The sequence below is a fragment of the Puccinia triticina genome, chromosome 5A (assembly GCF_026914185.1).
Source record: "Puccinia triticina chromosome 5A, complete sequence".
Classification (NCBI taxonomy): Eukaryota; Fungi; Basidiomycota; class Pucciniomycetes; order Pucciniales; family Pucciniaceae; genus Puccinia; species Puccinia triticina.
Genome location: NC_070562.1, coordinates 2,973,838 through 2,992,842, shown reverse-complemented (window position 1 = coordinate 2,992,842; position 19,005 = coordinate 2,973,838). Strand labels below are relative to the sequence as shown.

Sequence of the window (19,005 nt, the reverse complement as noted above, 5' to 3'; positions counted from 1 at the left end):
AACCACGATCCAATCCCACATGATGAAATTCCCTGAGTCCCTCCTCCAATCACAGGAGGAACATTGATATTACGCCTGAACAAGTACTTGTTTGTGCAACTACCTGTGCGACTATAACCCACAAGATTGCCAAACAAAGGGCAAAGGTAGGCAAAGTCTTGCTGACCGCTTTGAGTGGGATAGAAACAGGTATGTATTTATTATGTCCCAATCAATAGGTCTGTTGAAACTGAAGTTGATTGAATAATGGCAGTGGAAGAAAGGGACTTGCTCTTAATGGTTTGGTACAACAAGACAGAACTCAGGCGACGGTTCTTAGCTTTAATGGAGGAGAAGCAGCCGTTGGTACGCGTCTGCCGTGCAGGAGAAAGCACCTCAATTGGTATGTCATTGCAAATACTTTTCATTCATTTTAGTTTTTCTTGACTGACAGTTCTGATTTTTGTAATTAGGTACTTGTGGCCAGCAAAAGTGAATGACGTTGCTGCGCAAGCATGCCGAGAAATTGCGAGTTTTACTGGCTTCTTACACTAAGCAAGTTGACAAGTACATAGCTGCTTATCCAACTCGGCCAGCGCCACCTTCCATTGGGTATTCCAAACTACTCAAGTTGGATTCCGATGACCCATTCTGGAATGATGGGTTGTTTACTGAAGGTAATGCACCATGGGCAATTGACCGGACAACTCAACTTGGCATTCGGCACCTGACTTGCTTGAAACGTGGCAATGAGGAGATACATTGTTTGGGATGGGAAACTAGAAGGGTGATGCGATGGGCCATCAAACACCACAAAAAACTCAAGTTAATGATCAGCTTGGTTCAGGAACTACTTTCAGGCGATCCGGACGATGCGGTTGAGCTCCCAGAATCACTGCGCGCCATTGTAGGTCATGCTTACATCATAGCAAATGACAGCATGATCAATAGGCTCAAACGTGTTCGGGTACTCCTTCATGGGGCGTATATCCAAATTATGGATCTTCAATTGGCCTGGGACCCCCTTATCAGCAAGATTTTGTCAAGTACATTGCCTCAGAATGAAGACAACAACATCTATTCATCTTGGGAACACCAGATCAAGCATATACATCAGCTTCATCTCTCAAATTGCTTCTCCGGAATCCCAGGCGACATGAATGATGAAACTCTGACAAGCAATTGGACTGAAATGGAAGAAGAAATGCTGACAGAACAACCCTCACCCAATCCGCCAACACCCGCAGAGGATGACCTAGATCTAGAGGAGGAGGATGGCCAACAGCCCTACCTGGAGGAAATGGAGAACCAGTTATTGGCTACCATGCTTCAAGATTTAATTCAGCAGGATGAGAGTTGATTTTTTTATTCATGTTGTAAATCCAAAATCTTGTTGTTACTCCCAGCCTTAGCTTCCTGCAGTAACAATTGAACTTTTTAAATGCTATGTTTAAATAAAAATTCCAAAAATCAGTATGCAAAACAAATTACCTGATTACACTTGCAATGGAGTAAAAGAAATTGGTACACTTGGGATTTTTGAATGTGACTTGCAGTGCATACTTGAATTGACTATGCAATACTGTGTTGAAGGAGTACAAAAGCCAATAAAAATGTGCAGATTATACAAAGTGTTCTACCAAGTTGCTTTAAAATTTTTATGAATTAAGACTAGAGGAATTGGAATTTTCTTTTCATGTGTATGATTTGGCATGATGTATTCCATGGGATGCCAGTATTACTGTGAAATATAAACAACTGCCAGTTAAACTGTACACAGCACCCTGGGTGAGTTTAAAATAAGTTTTCATTTATTCAGATAGTTTTCAAAAGATAATCCCAGCCTTGGAAGGATGCAGTTTTGATGAATAAGGCCTGAGTGGCTAGTGTTCATTTATTGTGTGTTGTCTTTGAAGAACATCTCATTTACCAGCAGGCACCCACCATGCAGATAAAATAAAGTCAGACTGCATCCTTCCAAAGCTGTGATTAATTTTTGAAAACTATCTGAATAAATGAAAACTTACTTATTTTAAACTCACCCATGGTGGTGCGTACAGTTTAACTGGTATTTGGTCATATTTCACAGTAATACTGGAGTCTTAGTTCATAAAAATTTTAAAGCAACTTGGTAGAACACTTTGTACAATCTGCACATTTTTATTGGCTTTTGTACTCCTTCAACACAGTATTGCATAGTCATTTCAAGTATGCACTGCAAGTCACATTCAAAATCCAATCTTCATCACTCTCAAACCATTCACAAATCCTGTAATTTTATTTCAGATTCAAAATCAACTAACTTGATCTATTAAAACATCAATTGCGTGTCCTTTTCAACACATTAATTCTCCTTCTACATCATCCTACACACTTAAATTGACCAACTACTCTTAGCCGCTGTGGTAGACCAAAAAGTGGAAAAATAAAAAGTTTTTTCTATGCCACATAATTACTCATACTAGGCCTCAAGATACCAACAAATGGACCCCAGAAATGGATTCTACGGCTAAATTCACCCCAAGTCACCACTGGAAGCACCCTTGGACCCCCTCTAGTGTGGAAGTTACATCTCATGGACACCTATCACACGGCCAGCCTCAGTAACCCAGCTGTCACCTGCCCCAACCCAAGTTTCACAGTAGTACACTTATACACATCACAGGATACAAACATACATCTCCCTGTCAGGCTACACTCATTACATATTAACTACATACACTCCTTTATATACATAGTATGACATCATTTACACTGTTTCTGCAGCCTCAGACTTTGTGTATACACTAATTCCCCCTGTATGACAGCTCATGCAGTCTACTGTCACCTCATGCATGCTTTAGAATTTTCTTTTGTATATTCTGACATCATGTATGCACCCCTGACATATTTAGAATGTTCTGTGGTATATTCTGACACTATCCATGCGCCCCTGAGGGGTTATGACATCATTTGTATCTACTCCCACCAGCTAAAATCCCTCACCCTGTTGTCTAGATTAGCTGAAACCCTAACCCACAAGCCCCTTTGGGGCTCCACTTTTGTCTATAAAAGGAGCTCTCTCCACCCCCAGTGGTCTGCTCCCCAGTTTGACCTCACCCAGAACTCACAAGTCACCCAACACTCATCCACACTCAAATCCTAAAACCCTTATAACAATAAATCAACCCTTATAAAAAAAATTCAACCCTTATAACATAACTATTAAAACACTTACACGTTGCCAGTCAAACAGATTTCATCTGGAACAGACTAGACCTATCACTTAATAAAACTTGCCAAGCTGAGCTTGGTGGGTCTTGTTGACTGATAACAGAAGGGCAGAGCTTGCAACTCCACCATACCCTTCACCATTCAGCAAAAGGGTTTCATTACCAATTTTGAGTCTTACACCGCATCCAAACTTCAAACCTCCATAACTCCCAAGCCACTCACAAATGCTGCAATTTTATTTCAGTTTCAAGATCAGATCTTGTGAAATAACATTCTATGCGGTGCATCTCTTTAGCATAGCATTAAGGCTACTCAGATAGGTTCAGTTGAAGATGTGAGATGAACTCATCAGTTGGAGCTTAACCCAGATAGTGACAAGTTCTTTAATGGGAATTGAACCCTTGACCTGGGGGATGGCTATATGAATTCACAAAATGCAATACAATGCAGATTTGGTGGTATCAGTCCCAATACAGACTGCATTGCATCAGTGATACATTGAATCTGTAGCGCCAATGTGCTGTATCGGCCAGCCAATGCGATGAGCTGTATTGGCCTATGCAATGGATGTATTGCATTGCTTTCATCTGGAACTGTTGGTCTTTTTTGCTTGATTTTTTAAACATTGTTGAGTTTCACCTAAGTAAACTACTACTACTTGCTTTGAATAAACTAGACTTTTAGGGCGGCTTCGCCGCTGCTCGTCTCAGGATTTGGTTTTAGAAATTTTTAAATTGAGCTTTAACTGTTCTTAACCAATGTGTAACATATCTCTAAGAAATTAGAACTCTGGTTTGTCATTAAAAAAGTTTCAGAAAAATTCAACATTTTGCTAATGTAGGAATGGTCAAGGCAAATGTTTCATGAAGCAACCAGTCAGGTCAAGGTTTTTGGGAGGTGTATCTTGCAAAATGTCTTAAAGTGGAATGTTAAATTTAGAGGCAAAGTTGCTGGGATTCCGTTGTGGTCATAGGTGCGTTGCCAAGCATATCCCTTAGCCCACGTCATTGACATCTTCCAGCTGATGTCCGCAGGGTGCGCACATAATTATAAGGCCTTTGTTGTTTCTAACATAAGGAAAGGAACAAGGGATACCAAATTGACCCACAAATTTGAATTTGGGGTTTACCAAATTCAAATAGGGAACTGTGTATTTAAGATTGTGTTCAAGGAGAAGCCATTTATTTATGAAGGAGTGGAGGAATGAATTTGCAAGGCTACGCAAAAAAATAGCAGCTGTCATGACATTCTCTTACTTCGAAATCCATGTAAATGTATTCAGCGGTTCCTAAACTTGTCACTATGGCAAGAATTGTTGGGACTGCGGTCAATTGGGTGGTAGAGATAACAACAAGTGTAAAATGAAGATTCCCAAGAAAAAAATCCTGCTAAATCTGAGGATGCGGCCTTGCCCAGTCAATAACGCCACTGTTCACCTATAATTTTGGTCAGTTAATCAAGACCTTGACTGAGAACAATGATGGTATTAACATTGACCCGGACCATGTCTAACTCCCTGTTCCATCCAGCCAGTGTTCCTTGAAAGAGGACCCTCTTGCCAACGGCGAAAGCATCAAGCCATGCTCCCGAAGCTAGATCCGTAGGGACTAAGTATTCAACGGTCATGCTTTCGTCACGAGAATCCTGGATATTAAAGATTTCAGTTATCTTTAACTGCGCGGAAGAGATGATCACTTACATCTTTGTCAATACGTCATCATGGCGAACAATCACTCGAAACCAGAGATCGAAGACAAGAGCTGAAAGGTTCCGAGCCGCTGAAGTTTGTTGGGAAAGAAGCAGAAGGCGCTTCCCAAGGGCCGAGAACGTTCAGTGTACCTTCAACGATCGTACACACAAAGAATTCAACTGAGGGCTTGCGCATTTCACGGCGAAAAGCTTTTTGAGATAACGGAATGAGTTCCGGATCCGCGGTGAAAGTCTGAAGAGTGTGAATTGAAGAAGCAGAAGAACCGGAGTGGGGAAAAAAGGACGTTGTGGTACCATCGGGTTTTTGGATAACCCATTCATTGCGTGCCCAGTCAGTTGATTTGACATTTGTAGAAATCCAATCACGTCCCAAAATGATGTCATACTGAGAAAGAGGAGCTACTCGACAACTAACGGGAGTGACAAAATTGACAAGCATCAACTTTAAGTCACAAATTGTGTTACTGTGAACAACGTCACCAAAAGCGCCTGCAACGGCATAAGGAGTAGAGGAGAAAGAGGTGGGAAAACCTCGATCTGAAAGAAATCTTTCCGATACATACGATGAACCTGCACCAGTATCTAAGAGAATGTTAGCTAGACAACCCTTGATGGAAAGAAAAAAATCCGTCTTTAGGTTACTTTCATGAACCAAAGAGTTAACCGAGGGTTGATCAAATCCCATGCAATCACTCAAAACATCAATAGATGCCGTGCTTACTATCTCGTCTTCAAGTGGAAGAGGACACTCTGTCCCCAAATCTGGGTGATCAGAAACATGTACTATAGTAGTTTTCGACACATCACGAGTGTCACAATGGCGCTCAGTCACTTCAGGTTCAACGAGTGTAATTTCATTACAAGAATTTACAAGAAGAGAAGGGACAAAAAGAGTTGGCGGGAGAGACAATTCCTCACCGACTAAGCATTTAAAGACTTGCCAGATCCAGAGCCAGAGCCAGAGCCACCAGCGCCACGTTTAGCCTCATATTTGAGCTGCTTGGCCGTCTTCGGCTCGGGAAACTTCAAACTGAGATGTCCTTCTTTACCGCAATTGTAGCATGAACAAGAGCCGCCGTCCTTCAAGCCGGATCCACTGGTACGTTTGGAATTCGACGAGTCGGCCGCGTCAGCTGGTCGCTTATTGTTGCGAGAACCAGAGGCGATGGAGTTTGCAGTGCGGAGGCGGTAAGTCTGGTCTTCTTCTAAGGCAGTGATGACGATCTGGTCAAAACTGAGAGGGGTGCCGCGTCGTTGTTCAGCGGCCACGAGACCCTTGACTTTGTCCTTGAGTCCACGATTCAATTGAGCGACGAATCCAGAGCTGGCCTCATAGTGAAAACCGTAATTTTTTGCCTTATGTTGCCATTCGTGGAAACGCTGGAAAAAAGATTGTGCGGTCTCATTTGGTTGCTGGTAAAGTTTGTCGTAATTGTCCAGAATGGAGTCTTTCAAGACGCAAAGCGGGTTCAAGTCGAGAAGCCAAGAGCAGAAGGAACACCAATTTCCGGGGTGATTACCCGAGTTGATAGCGTCCTCGTAATCCAAGAATGCCTTATGTTCAAGGAGGCAAAAACCGACCAAGTGCCAAACGTCAGGATGAGCTTGCCGGGAATCCAAAACGGCCGCAAGGGTACCCAACCAGCGCTTAACATCGACCTCAGCGGAACCATTATACCGAGGGCAGTTGGTGAACGACCAGTCTTTAAAGATTCGGCCGACATTGGTCTCGTAAAGGCCAAGGCTGGTGACACCTTCAAGCGCAGCCTGTTGAACAGAAGAATCATGGAGGCGCGTAAGAGTTGGGGTGTCAAGGTTGTCCGTAATTCGTGGCGCAGGGAGGGTGAGAGGAGGGATACCGCCGGAGAAGGGCCGGCAACAGCAAGGCCGGAGATGCCGGGGAGCCCAAGTTTGTTCGGAGTCTGACGAGCCTTCCCCTTAACAGTACCATCAGAATGAGTCATCGTAACATCCCCATCCTCAGAAGCGTTGGTATTGCTGGCACTGGAGCCGGGTGACTGCAAGGTGTCGCGGAAATCGTCTCCGGAATCCTCAGGGTTAGAAGCTCGAGGCAACCAAAATTGCAGATGCTTGGCCAACCATAATTGTTGTTCCAAAGTCATCGCCTCCAACTCCATTGGTGTATATTCAGAACCATCGGCCGGAGCGGCTGGAGCAACACGGCTGGTACGTCCACTGAGATTGACGTTAACGCGGCTTAACACTGGAGATCTAGGGATGGCCATTTTCAATGATCTAACTTCAGAGATTTTAAATAGTCACAACAATCAGCGTTGATCCTTTGTCTTTCTTGCTAACAATATAAGGAATCGTGAATCCACGGAACCCGCCCAGAGGGTTATTGTTGGGAAAACAGCGCGCCTTAGTATCAAAAAAATACTCACCAAAAAGCTGGAATAACCAAACAAAGATATACGTAAGATAGTCGAGTGCCGTAAGGATCAGAACTTAGGGATAAATGAGTTTATTGAAGGTAGTAGATCGTAGCGGTGTGGTGGCCCCTCTCGTGGCCAGCTAGTCAGGAGCGTCAACAACATCAAGATCAAGGCCACACTCTTTTCTCACTCCTCAAGACTCAAGGATCTCCTCACTTCTCAAGATCATCAGGACTTTCCCCCCCCCCCCCCAGATCCAGCCCTGCTCATTTCTTCCCTTCCTTCCCTTTTTTCCACTTCCCCTTCCAAATCTTTCCATTCTCTCTCCTTCCCAACTCATCATCTCATCTTTCATGTTTCTTGGTCCTAACACAGCATGTGCTGTGGGTTTATTTCCTGTTTGTTTCTGGTGTCTTCCCTTCTGCTTGTTCTTGTCTGTTTGAGTGTTTCTGCCTCATCTTTTCTCCTTTCCTTTATTTTTCCTCTTTCCTCTGGTTCTTCTCCTTCTGTCTCATCTCACTTTGATTTCCTCATTTCTCCGTGCTGTGTTTTCTCTTTCTTTGATTCTTTTGTTTGTTGTGTGTGTGTGCGCGCGTAGCGCGCGGAGGAGATGATGAAATACATGTGACATGTGGCTCTCCCGGAGTCCAAGTTCGCTGAACTTGGATGATGGGAGAGGCATGGCATTCTGATCCCCAGAATACGGTCCATCAGAGCTTATTGATCAAAAAATCCTCAGAGTTTCAACCTTTGAGCTCAGCTCGCCGATCATTCTTCATCAAGAGTTTCAAAGATCCCTTCCTCCTTTTCCCTAAGATCACAATCCCCGTCTCCTTCAAAACAAAACAACCGCCACCGAGGATCCAACACCCCAGCAAACCTCTCAAAACCACCCAACCCCAAAGCTATCACCGATCTCATCCGCTCTCCCCTTCACAGACCATCACCCCGAGGGCAGCCTAAACAGCACCCATCCCCTCACACGACTGCCTCCGCTTGTACGGACAGGAGTCCCTCATTTGGTCCCCCGAGCCGGGATCGAACCAGCGACCTCAAGATTTACAGTCTCGCACTGTGGTTTTGAGGCCGTTTGGCGGTTATATTTCTTTTTTTTTTTTTTTTCCTTCATATTATCATCCATCCAAATTTCCGATAATCTCTGCTGAACCTATTTGGTTCTTCCCCCTCCGCGATTTTCAAGTTTTGACTGCTTTCATTGCTTGCCGCTCTTCAAGACGGACTAGTCCTTGTTTCATTGGATCAAGCCGTTTTAGGATCGTTCGAATCTCTCCGCTCTTTCTGTTTTCTTTCTTAGGGTTCAGCGGCGGGGCACTTGGGTTGTAGAAGTAAGTCCCCACCACATCAGTTGCACCTCCGAAGTTCTACCTCCTCTCGTCAAAAAACATCATCGCCACTCTGTGAGCCGCCTTCACACCGTTTGCAATCTTTCCCTTAGTTCTTAATCAACATGGCCGACGTGGCTGGTGGCGTGAGACCTGCAAAGATGAAGAAGATCAAGCCCCAAGACGGGCTTAAGTTCGATGGATCCAACATCGAGCGATTTCTAGCCAACTACGAACTGGCGGCTGAGCTGGACGACGCCTTGGATTATGACAAGGCTTGTCAAGTTGTCCGTTTCGTCGAGAATGGCGAAATCCGCGACATCCTCGAGACGTTGGAGGGGAACACCCCGCCGGAGTGGCCGAAGCTGAAGGCGGCTATGTTGAGCTATTGGTCAGACGTCGACACCGCGCAGTTCACGGAGAGGGATATCGTTAGTCTGGTAGAGAAGTGGACTCAAAAGGGCGGAGTTTCTTCGGTCTCCGACTACCACCACTTCCGCAAAGCCTGGGACCCAATCCAGGCTTATCTCGTCGCTAAGGAGCATGTGGAGTCAGAGGAGGAGTTGAAAAAGCACTTTTACCAGGCTTTCTCCTCTGGCTTCCAAGGTCGGATTCGTGATCAACTGATCAAGGACGATACCCTTGTGATGACAGCCGACAAACGAGCCCGGCTGCCAACTTTCAAGATCCTTTGTAGCGCTGTAGACACGGTTATGAAGAGCCAGGTTTCCCTGTCTTTCAAAGACACTTGTTCCTCCGCGCCCGTAGCATCGCCTTTCCAGGAAGCGAATGAGACTATGAAGAAGATGCACGCCGATCCGCGGCCTCCGGCAGCACCCGCAGCTCCTAAAGACGACCCCTCCATGGAAGAGCTCACTAGGATGTTCAAGGCGTTCGAGCACTTCATGAAGCAAGGTGGCGGGAAAGGCGGGCCGTCGACGGAGAGGGGCCGAATGATCTGCTATTATTGTCACTGAGAAAATCACGGGACGATGCGCTGTGCCGAGCTTCAGAAGGACAAGGAAGCCGGTCTGGTGGAACAGAGGGGCAACAACTACTTTCTGCCCAACGGTGCCCTCATTCCGTTTGACCGCAGCCGCCCGATTCGCCACGTAGTGGCCTCTTTTCAACCCGGTCAGCCTTCGAATCCAAGGGCAAAGTCTCCTGGACCTCGACCATCAGCTCAGTCAGCCTTGGTGGAGTTCAAGGCGAGCTGCGGGTCCCTAGAGCAGTGGTACCCTCCAGCCATCTCATCCCAGTCGTTCGCGGGGTCTTATGAGGCAGATCCGGCGGGAAGGAAGCGGCACGAGGAAGCTAGGCCTTATAAGGCTCCTTTGGCCCCCTCTTATCAGTCAAAGAGGCCACTTCGTAAGCCTGACGCGACTCCGAGCGGTCCTTCTAATATTGAACCAGTCGATGAGCCCGAATTGTTTGACCGCATCATGAACAATCCCAAGCCCCGGCAGCAAGCGCCGCCCAAGGAAGCCCCATCCCGACCAGTCACCCCTTCAAAGATCCCGGGTACTCAGCCCAAGGTTAGATTCAAGCGCGACGTCTCTCGAGATCATCCAGATGCTGTTGAGGGGTTTGTCAAGAAGATTTTTGATCTACCGATTTCGACTACGGTTGCCGAGATCTGTTCTGTGTCCCCGGCCGTGTCGGATGGAGTCAAGAAATGGGTTTCGCGAAAACGCGTGGAGGTGGGACCTGAGGATCTTAAGGTGCATTCAGGGACCTTAGCCGAAGGAGTGGAGTTTAGGAAGTCTGTCCCTGATCCATGCCTGTATTCGTGTCCTTTGGGATACTTGGCGTGTCTTGTCGGCTCAGAAGAGAGCTCAGCTTCGCCCTTAATCGACTCCGGTTCGCAATTGAACATTATTTCCAACTCCATGGCCAACAAGTTCAACTTGACCCCACGAGTAAACTTCAGCTCGGTGGTCTACGGTATCAACAACCAAGCCTGCGAATTGATTGGGGTGGCTGAAGACGTTCCAATCCGCGTGGGCCTTAGCATTGTGGGCACCTGCCACTTCTGGATAACACGAGCGGATGGGCCTTTTATCTTAGGGAGGCCGTTCTTGATTGACTTCAAAGCGACTCTACTATTCTCCCCCACAGCAGGCAAACGGATCATTCTCCCCGACTCTGAGGGTTGGAACATTGAGGTTTCCCTCTGCCCGGTGGAAAAAGGGAGGTGGGAGCGGGAATTTCCAGCACATGGTTGGAAAGCAGTGCTCACTCACTGCGGTCGTAATATGGAGTTGCCCGAAGGGACCGATCATCCGTCTTTTTTATGAGAGGAGTTGGTTTACAATCCGGCAGTTCTAGTTCAGGGCCTCGCGCACTGTCCGGTCAACCAACTTGGTTCTCAGAGGCTCATAATAATAATTCTTCTCCCTCACTTTTTCAATCTCATCTATCTCCCAAGCTCCGCAACAATATCAAAACTCAAAAACATTCGCAAAATCAAAAATCCCTCAAAAACACGCAAGTTTCCGGTTTCCAGTCTCCATTTCCTCTCTTTGCTAGATTTTTCTTGTCAGCCGATTCAATCAAGGGGTTTCGTCCGGCCCGCCTTTCCAGTGCGAGTACCGCAACCCATCAAGAACCTTCTACCCAGATTCCGCGTCCGGGTGCGCGGTCGTTTCAGGACTCAGTCGACGACTTCTGTAAGCCCTGTCATCAAGATGCGCAGCAGGCAGGTCGTTCATCCGTTTCTTTGGTGTTGGAGGCTCCGTTGGATGAGGAGGATAAGGTGGTGCCGTGGAGGGATCGGAGACTCAAAGTAAGTTCTCTCCGATTATGCACCTCTGGGCGTGATGCTCCCAATTCTCTCGAAACTCTACCTCATGCCACATACGTGAGCGACTTGCCGGACCTTTGTTTGCCTTCCAGTCCAGGCAAATCCCTACCTCTCTTGTCTCGTCTCCGCAACAAGACTAAACTACCGTCCGAATCCCGTCTCCGCGAAGAGCATAAACTACTCATCCTCTGTGAAGAGGCTAAACTATTTACGTCTGATGACGGCCTCTGCAATGAGGGTAAACTTCCGAGCCTCCGCGACGAGGGAAAACTAAAGAACCTCCGAAATGAGGTGAAACTACCTTTTCAATTAGCTCAACTCTGGATACAGGCGGAAGGAGGCGCAGTGGGTTTTGGTATTTCGTCGGAGGATTGGAGACTTAAAGTAAGTTCTCTCCAATGTGCACCTCCAAGGGTAGATACCCCCCCAATTGTCAAAACTCTACGACCTGCCACGCTCGTGAGCCGCCCCCTACCTTTTGGTCTTTCCTATGCAGACAAGGCACCTTTTGAGGATTTGTCGGAATCAAGGACGTGGAGCTTGCTCCAGTGCGGTCTCCATGGTCGGTCCCAAGCGGCGCTCTTGGACGCTTGGAAAGTGGGCGAATATGTATCCTTTGCGTCAAAATACAAGCCGGTCTCTAAGTGGGCGCGTCACAGAGGAGCGTTTGTCCGTGGTGAATTTTGGTCCCAAGGGCTGGCTTTGGCCGGAAGAACTTAACCTCATCAAGAATGTCCTTTCTCAGCGGAACAGGGCCATTGCCTTTGAAAAATCTGAGCGGGGTCTGTTGAAAGACTCCTACGGCCTACCATACATAATCCCAGTAATCGAGCACGAGCCCTGGCAACAGAAAAAGATCCCTATCCCTGCCGCCAAGATGGATGAATATACTCGGATCCTGAGGGAGCGTGTTTGCAATGGGCTTTACGAGCAGTCAACTTCCTCGTACACGAGCCCGGTGTTTGGTGTCCTCAATAGTAACGGAAAACTGCGCGTGGTACACAACCTACAGCAGCTCAATAAGATCACGGTCAAGGACGCTGGGATTCTGCCAGCGACGGAGGACTTTGTGGATTCCTTTTCAGGGCGGGCCTGTTATGGGCTCGGAGACATCTTGGGCGGATACGACAAGCGCGCGCTTGACCCAATTTCTCAACCTCTGACAACCTTTGACACTCCGCTTGGCCGTTTTCAGCTCACTCGTCTGCCGCAGGGGGCCACCAATTCTGTGGCCGTCTACCAGGCCCAGATGATGTGGGTGCTGCAGGACAAGATCCCCGAGCATGCCGGAGTTTTCCTTGACAATGGGGGAATTAAGGGCCCCTCTTCAGATTACAACAACGTGGTTTTGGACTGGCATTCCGGAGTCCGACGTTTCATCTGGGAGTACGCCGAGACGCTGGAGCGCGTGCTCTTCAGAATTGAAGAAGCCGGACTGACCGTGTCAGCGGCGAAACTGGCTGCCTGTGTTCCTGCCCTTGAGATCGTGGGCCACGTAGTTTGCAAGGAAGGTCGGAGGATGGCTAAGAGCAAGGTCAACAAGGTCCTGTCGTGGCCGACCCCGGCAAACTCGACGGAGCTTAGAGGATTTCTAGGTGTGGTAGTGTACGTGCGCATCTTCATTCCTGCGCTCTCCCAGATCTGTCTCCCGCTTTGCCGGCTGACACGCAAGGACTTTAAATTTGTTTGGTCGTCCGACGGCGAGGAGGCATTCAACAAGCTGAAGAATATGGTTGGGAGAGACATTGTTCTCATGAAGATCAATTATGGGCCTGGGGCGGGTCTCCTCAAGCTTGCGGTGGCTCCAGCTTTCACGCGGTCGGGGCCGTTCTCACCCAGGCTGATGGCAAGGGCAGGGACCATCCAGCGCTGTACGAGTCTCTTCTATTTTCCGAGGTGGAGTCGCGATACTCGCAGCCCAAAGTGGAGCTGTGCGGCGTGGCAAGAATCCTGAAGAAGCTGCAGAACACTCTTTGGGGACAGCATTTTCAGCTACAGGTTGACGCTCAATCGTTAGTTCAGATGATCAATTCCCCCAGCCTGCCCAACGCGCCGATGACGCGGTGGGTCTCCTTCATTCACCTATTCTCCTTCGACATTGTTCACCGCCCGGGAAAAACGTTCACCATGCCCAACGGGCTGTCTCGCCGCCTGCAAGGCGACGAAGAGTTGGATCCTCCCTCGTCTGACTTCGACAAGGATGCGCCAAGCATCCGGCCTGTGCATTCCTACTCAGCGGGTGCGGATGCGCCTTATCAGGGTTTTCAGGAAGGCTTTTGGCGCCAACTTGAACTCTATCTGACCACGCTGACTCGCCCGCCCGGCCTGGACGCGAAGGAGTTCCGAGCCCTCAAGCGGAAAGCGTCAGATTTCTTCGTTCAGTCCAACCGTTTGCTCAAGAGGGGCTCCCCTCTCCCTCGAGTTGTGGTCACAATACCCGCTAAACAGGAGGAGATTCTTGAAGAGCTCCACAAAAACCTTGGACATTGCGGTGTTGCCGAGACGTATCATTGGATTGCGGATTGTTTCTGGTGGCCTTCTCTGAAGCAGGCCGTTGTCTGGTGGTGTCAGAGCTGCGAGGCTTGCCAAAAGAGGGATTTGAGGCGACCTCTGGAGCCGCGTTATCCTACCGGGGAAGAAACCGTTTTTGGGTGGGTGTCAATGGACGCAGTTCACATTAAAGCCGGAGGCGCCAAGTACCTGATTGTCGCTCGGGACAATTTTTCTGGGTGGGTTCAAGCTAAGTTCTTGAACAATCTCACCTCTGAAGCGGTCGCAGCCTTCCTTCAAGAAAACCGGACTATGCGCTACGGGTTAGCACGCTCTTACTCAACGGATGGTGGCTCCGAATTTGGCGGGGCTCTAGCGGATATGTTGCAAGCATTGCCGGGTCAGCATTGAGTTTCTACACCCTACTACCCTGAGGGGCAGGGTATGGTCGAGCAAGGACACGGCCCTCTTAAAGCCGCGTTAGTCAAGTTAGCGGGCGAGTCAGGCAAGAACTGCCGCAAATTCCTACCCCTGGTCCTGTTTGCCAATCGGATCTCGACAAAGCGCACAACGGGCTATTCTCCGTACGAGTTAGTCTTCGGGCAGCGCGCGGCCCTGCCTATCGATTTGGACATCAAATCCTACCTAGGCGTCGACTGGGAAGAAGTCCGCGACACGACAGATCTCTTGGTGGCGCAGTCCAAGCAGCTTGAGAGGAGCAAAGATTCTCGGCGTCTTGCGTACAAAAGAATGATGAATTCGCGTGAAGCGTCCGTCCGCTATTGGCAAGAGAAGAACCTTGGGAAATTTCGGCATCCACTCGAGTCTGGCAACCTCGTCCTCGCTTACAACCAATCACTAGAAGTACAATTGGGGCAGCTTTTTGCCCACAAGTGGAACGGCCCCTACCGTATTGTCAAGCAGGTTCATGGGGGCTCTTACGTCCTCGCCGAGCTCGATGGGACGGAGCTCAAATGCCGTTTCGCGGCGGATCAGGTCAAGCAGTACTTTCCGCGCCGGGGCATTACTGACCAAAAGTAAGTCCCCCTCCTTAGTATGCACCTTGGGCTCTACTGCCACCTTTTTTGTAAGCTCTACTCCAGCCACTGTCGTGAGCCACCCGCGGGGATCCTTCTTCTTTCCATTTTCTTTAGATGTTTCTTCTCTCTCTTGGCCGCGCATTTGTCGAAGGAGTCTGGGGACAGACTCCAAATGGTGGGTGGATGTGGTGGCCCCTCTTGTGGCCAGCTAGTCAGGAGCGTCAACAACAACAAGATCAAGGCCACACTCTTTTCTCACTCCTCAAGACTCAAGAATCTCCTCACTTCTCAAGATCATCAGGACTTTCCCCCCCCCCCCCCCCCCCCCCCCCCCAGATCCAGCCCTGCTCATTTCTTCCCTTCCTTCCCTTTTTTCCACTTCCCCTTCCAAATCTTTCCATTCTCTCTCCTTCCCAACTCATCATCTCATCTTTCATGTTTCTTGGTTGTAGAGCGAGTAAAAGGAATAGTGCAGACAGGGGGAATTGAACCCGCATCTCCCCGATGCATGCTGGGTTGCTCTACCATTGAGCTATATCCACAGGTGTGAGGTGTACCAACATATACTACCTCTACACACCCCCTGTACACCTACACCGGTGACAGAGCCCACTAATCCTCCCAGAGGCTCATCCCAGGTACGCAGCTGCCTATAGCGCTGGGCTCATAACCTGTAGAGTGAGTAAAAGGAATAGTGCGGACAGGGGGAATCGAACCCGCATCTCCCCGATGCATGCTGGGTTGCTCTACCATTGAGCTATATCCACAGGTGTGAGGTGTACCAACATATACTACCTCTACATTGGTCCTAACACAGCATGTGCTGTGGGTTTATTTCCTGTTTGTTTCTGGTGTCTTCCCTTCTGCTTGTTCTTGTCTGTTTGAGTGTTTCTGCCTCATCTTTTCTCCTTTCCTTTCTTTTTCCTCTTTCCTCTGGTTCTTCTCCTTCTGTCTCATCTCACTTTGATTTCCTCATTTCTCCGTGCTGTGTTTTCTCTTTCTTTGATTCTTTTGTTTGTTGTGTGTGTTTGCGCGCGTAGCATGCGGAGGAGATGATGAAATACATGTGACATGTGGCTCTCCCGGAGTCCAAGTTTGCTGAACTTGGATGATGGGAGAGGCATGGCATTCTTATCCCCAGAATACGGTCCATCAGAGCTTATTGATCAAAAAATCCTCAGAGTTTCAACCTTCAAGCTCAGCTCGCCAATCATTCTTCATCAAGATTTTCAAAGATCCCTTTCTCCTTTTCCTTAAGATCACAATCCCCATCTCCTTCAAAACAAAACAACCGCCGCCAAGGATCCAACACCCCGGCGAACCTCTCAAAACCACCCAACCCCAAAGCTATCACCGATCTCATCCGCGCTCCCCTTCACAGACCATCACACCAAGGCCAGCCTAAACAGCACCCATCCCCTCACACGACTGCCTCCGCTTGTACGGACAGGAGTCCCTCAGCGGGCAGGAGGACTAATCTAATTGACAGGAGGAAAAAAACAGTTTTTTCTTGTAACTCAAAAGGAAATCAAAGATGATAGTCTAAGATAGTGTGGAGTATTTGAAAATTTTCAGGCTAAAAGAAACTAAATTTCAGTAAATGAATAATAGAAAAACAATGATGGCAAAGATAGAAGAAGATTTTACCTAAAAGAAACAGGGACAAGTTTAAATGAGAACACTAGAATAGAGCACTGTTTACCACCACACACACACACTAGGACTTATAAGGCTAAGAGATTAAAAAGAGGTTAGATTGAGTGCGGTCAACAAGGGTGAATGAGAAGAGAATAGAAAAAGTAAGGACCTGTAGAAGAGCCACCTAGACTGATGATCTCGACTAGAACCGCGGTGTACTGAGGCTTGATGACCGTGACCGTGACCGAGGTTAAGAAACGTTGTCGAGATGGGGAAAGGAAATCAGGTCGGAGAAGGAGAGTTGAAGTAAAGTGGTCAACAACTCTTGATTTGAAGTCTCCTCAGCCGTGACGTCATTGACGGAATTGGAGTACCGCAGGCATTCCGCAAAGAAGAGTTGGCGGATTCCAACACACCCCCATGCACCTAGCCGCTAGGGAAGGGGCAGACCTGCGCGAAGAACCTTCATGATCTTGAAGATGGAAGATCGTCCAATAGATTTTGTAAGAAAGTCTGCTAACATAAGATGAGTACGCTTAAACTGGAGAGTAATTGTATCTGCGATAATTTCTGCTCGAACAAAGTGATAGCGCAGATTCATATGTTTGGTCTTGAAGGCTGAGTGATTTGATTTGTTATTGGCTAGAGCTATAGCTCCTTGATTATCTTCAAAGATCTTCAAAGGCATAGGAATGTGAATTTTGAGAGCGGAGTCAATAACCATCTTTAGCCATAAGAGTTCTTTCGTGACTTCCGTAATTGCGATATATTCTGATTCTGTGGAAGATAAAGATATTGTGGCTTGTTTCTTTGATCGCCAAGAAATAAGATTCTCGTTCCACAAGACCAAATACCCAGTGGTGGACTTAGAAGTGATAGGACAGCTTGCCCAGCTTGCATCCACGTACGATACCAGATCCATGTTATCGATAGAAGTTTTCCGAAGAGTGATTCCAAACTCCTTAGAGCCTTTCAAGTATCTAAGACAGTGAACCGCTGCATTCCAGTGCAGGATGCCGGGATTCTTGAGAAATTGAGACAAACATCCAACGGTGAAAGTGATGTCTGGTCTAGTAGTTACACTTAAGTAATTTAGAGCTCCTACCAGACCACAATAGTGAAATTTTTCCTTCTCAAGTTCTTCAGTTTCGGCTTTGGAAGCTTTCACAAGGGTACATCCAGGCTTCATCGGGGTAGCTAGAGGGATCAAGTCCTGACACTTATATTTCACCAGTGTTTCCTCGATATAATGGGTTTGAGTTAATTGAACCGAGTCCAAAGACTGAACGACTTTCATACCAAGCAAATGCTTGGCACTCCCCAGGTCTTTAATCTTGAAACGTTGGCGAATCAGATTTTTGAATATCTCGGGTTCAGGACTGAAGATGGCGATGTCGTCAACATGAACATAGAGCCAAGTGTTCGAAGACCAAAATACACAGGGTTCTGCGTAACTACGGTTGAAACCGACAGAGAGAAGCCAAGACGATAGCGTGAGGTGCCATTCTTTAGGGGCTTGCTTTAAGCCGTACAAAGCCTTCTTCAAGAGTAGGACCTTATTTGATGGTACATCAATGCCAGGAGGAGGATTCAACGTTATTCTTTCCCTAATCGGAGCGTTGAGAAAGGCACATTTAACGTCTATCTGATGAAACTTGAATCCTCGTTGAAGCGAATAAGAGACAAGCAGCCGGAGTGACACTAGTTTGCCGGTGGGAGCAAAGGTCGAATAGTAATCTTTTCCAAATACTTCTCGAAAGCCTTGCACGCAAAGTCTGGCTTTGTATTCCTGAGCTTGATTCGACGATTCTGGTTTAATTTTGAATACCCAGGTGCAATCAAGAGGTTTATCGGACGGTCCCTTGTCAATAATATCCCAGACTTCATAACTCTCCATATTTGACGTTTCGTTGCGAAGAGCAACAGTCCAATTGTCTTTCTCCTTGCTGTTCATCACTTGATTGTACGACAAGGTGTCATCCTCGGAGTCAGCAGACGCGTTAAAAGATTCAGGTACCCCCCTCTGAGGATGCGACAGGACGTTTTCAGAAGAAATATCTCCAATGATTTCATTAGGCGCACAAGCAATTTCCTCAGTCACTTCTTCTTGACCTGGAAAGGGACGAAATAGATTGTTTTCTTCCTCCTCGACCTCCGGAATGACCTCGAAGGGATTGAAAAAGAAACTAGACTCGTCGATGCTTTCATTCGCAAGGGAAGGAAATGATGATTCATCAAACGTCACGTTGCGACTCGTGCACAGAACCTTTGATTCGATTTTTATGAAACGATAGGTTGAAAAGTCATTGGCATATCCAAGGAAAATCGCCTTGTTGGCACGAGGGGCTAGTTTGTTCGTCCTCTGAGCCTCAGGAATCAATAAGTACGCAAGA

At 47.5% G+C, this 19,005-nt stretch overlaps 1 protein-coding gene across 1 annotated transcript; it reads left to right on the top strand.

Annotated features, from left to right (window-relative positions):
* Positions 1-475: 475 nt before the first annotated feature.
* Positions 476-1,339, top strand: PtA15_5A364 (uncharacterized protein; the record flags this gene model as incomplete). The annotated part of the gene is made up of 1 exon (XM_053169117.1): positions 476-1,339. The coding sequence occupies one exon, from the start codon at positions 476-478 to the stop codon at positions 1,337-1,339; it is 864 nt and encodes a 287-aa protein (XP_053020346.1).
* Between the last annotated feature and the right edge of the window lie 17,666 nt (positions 1,340-19,005).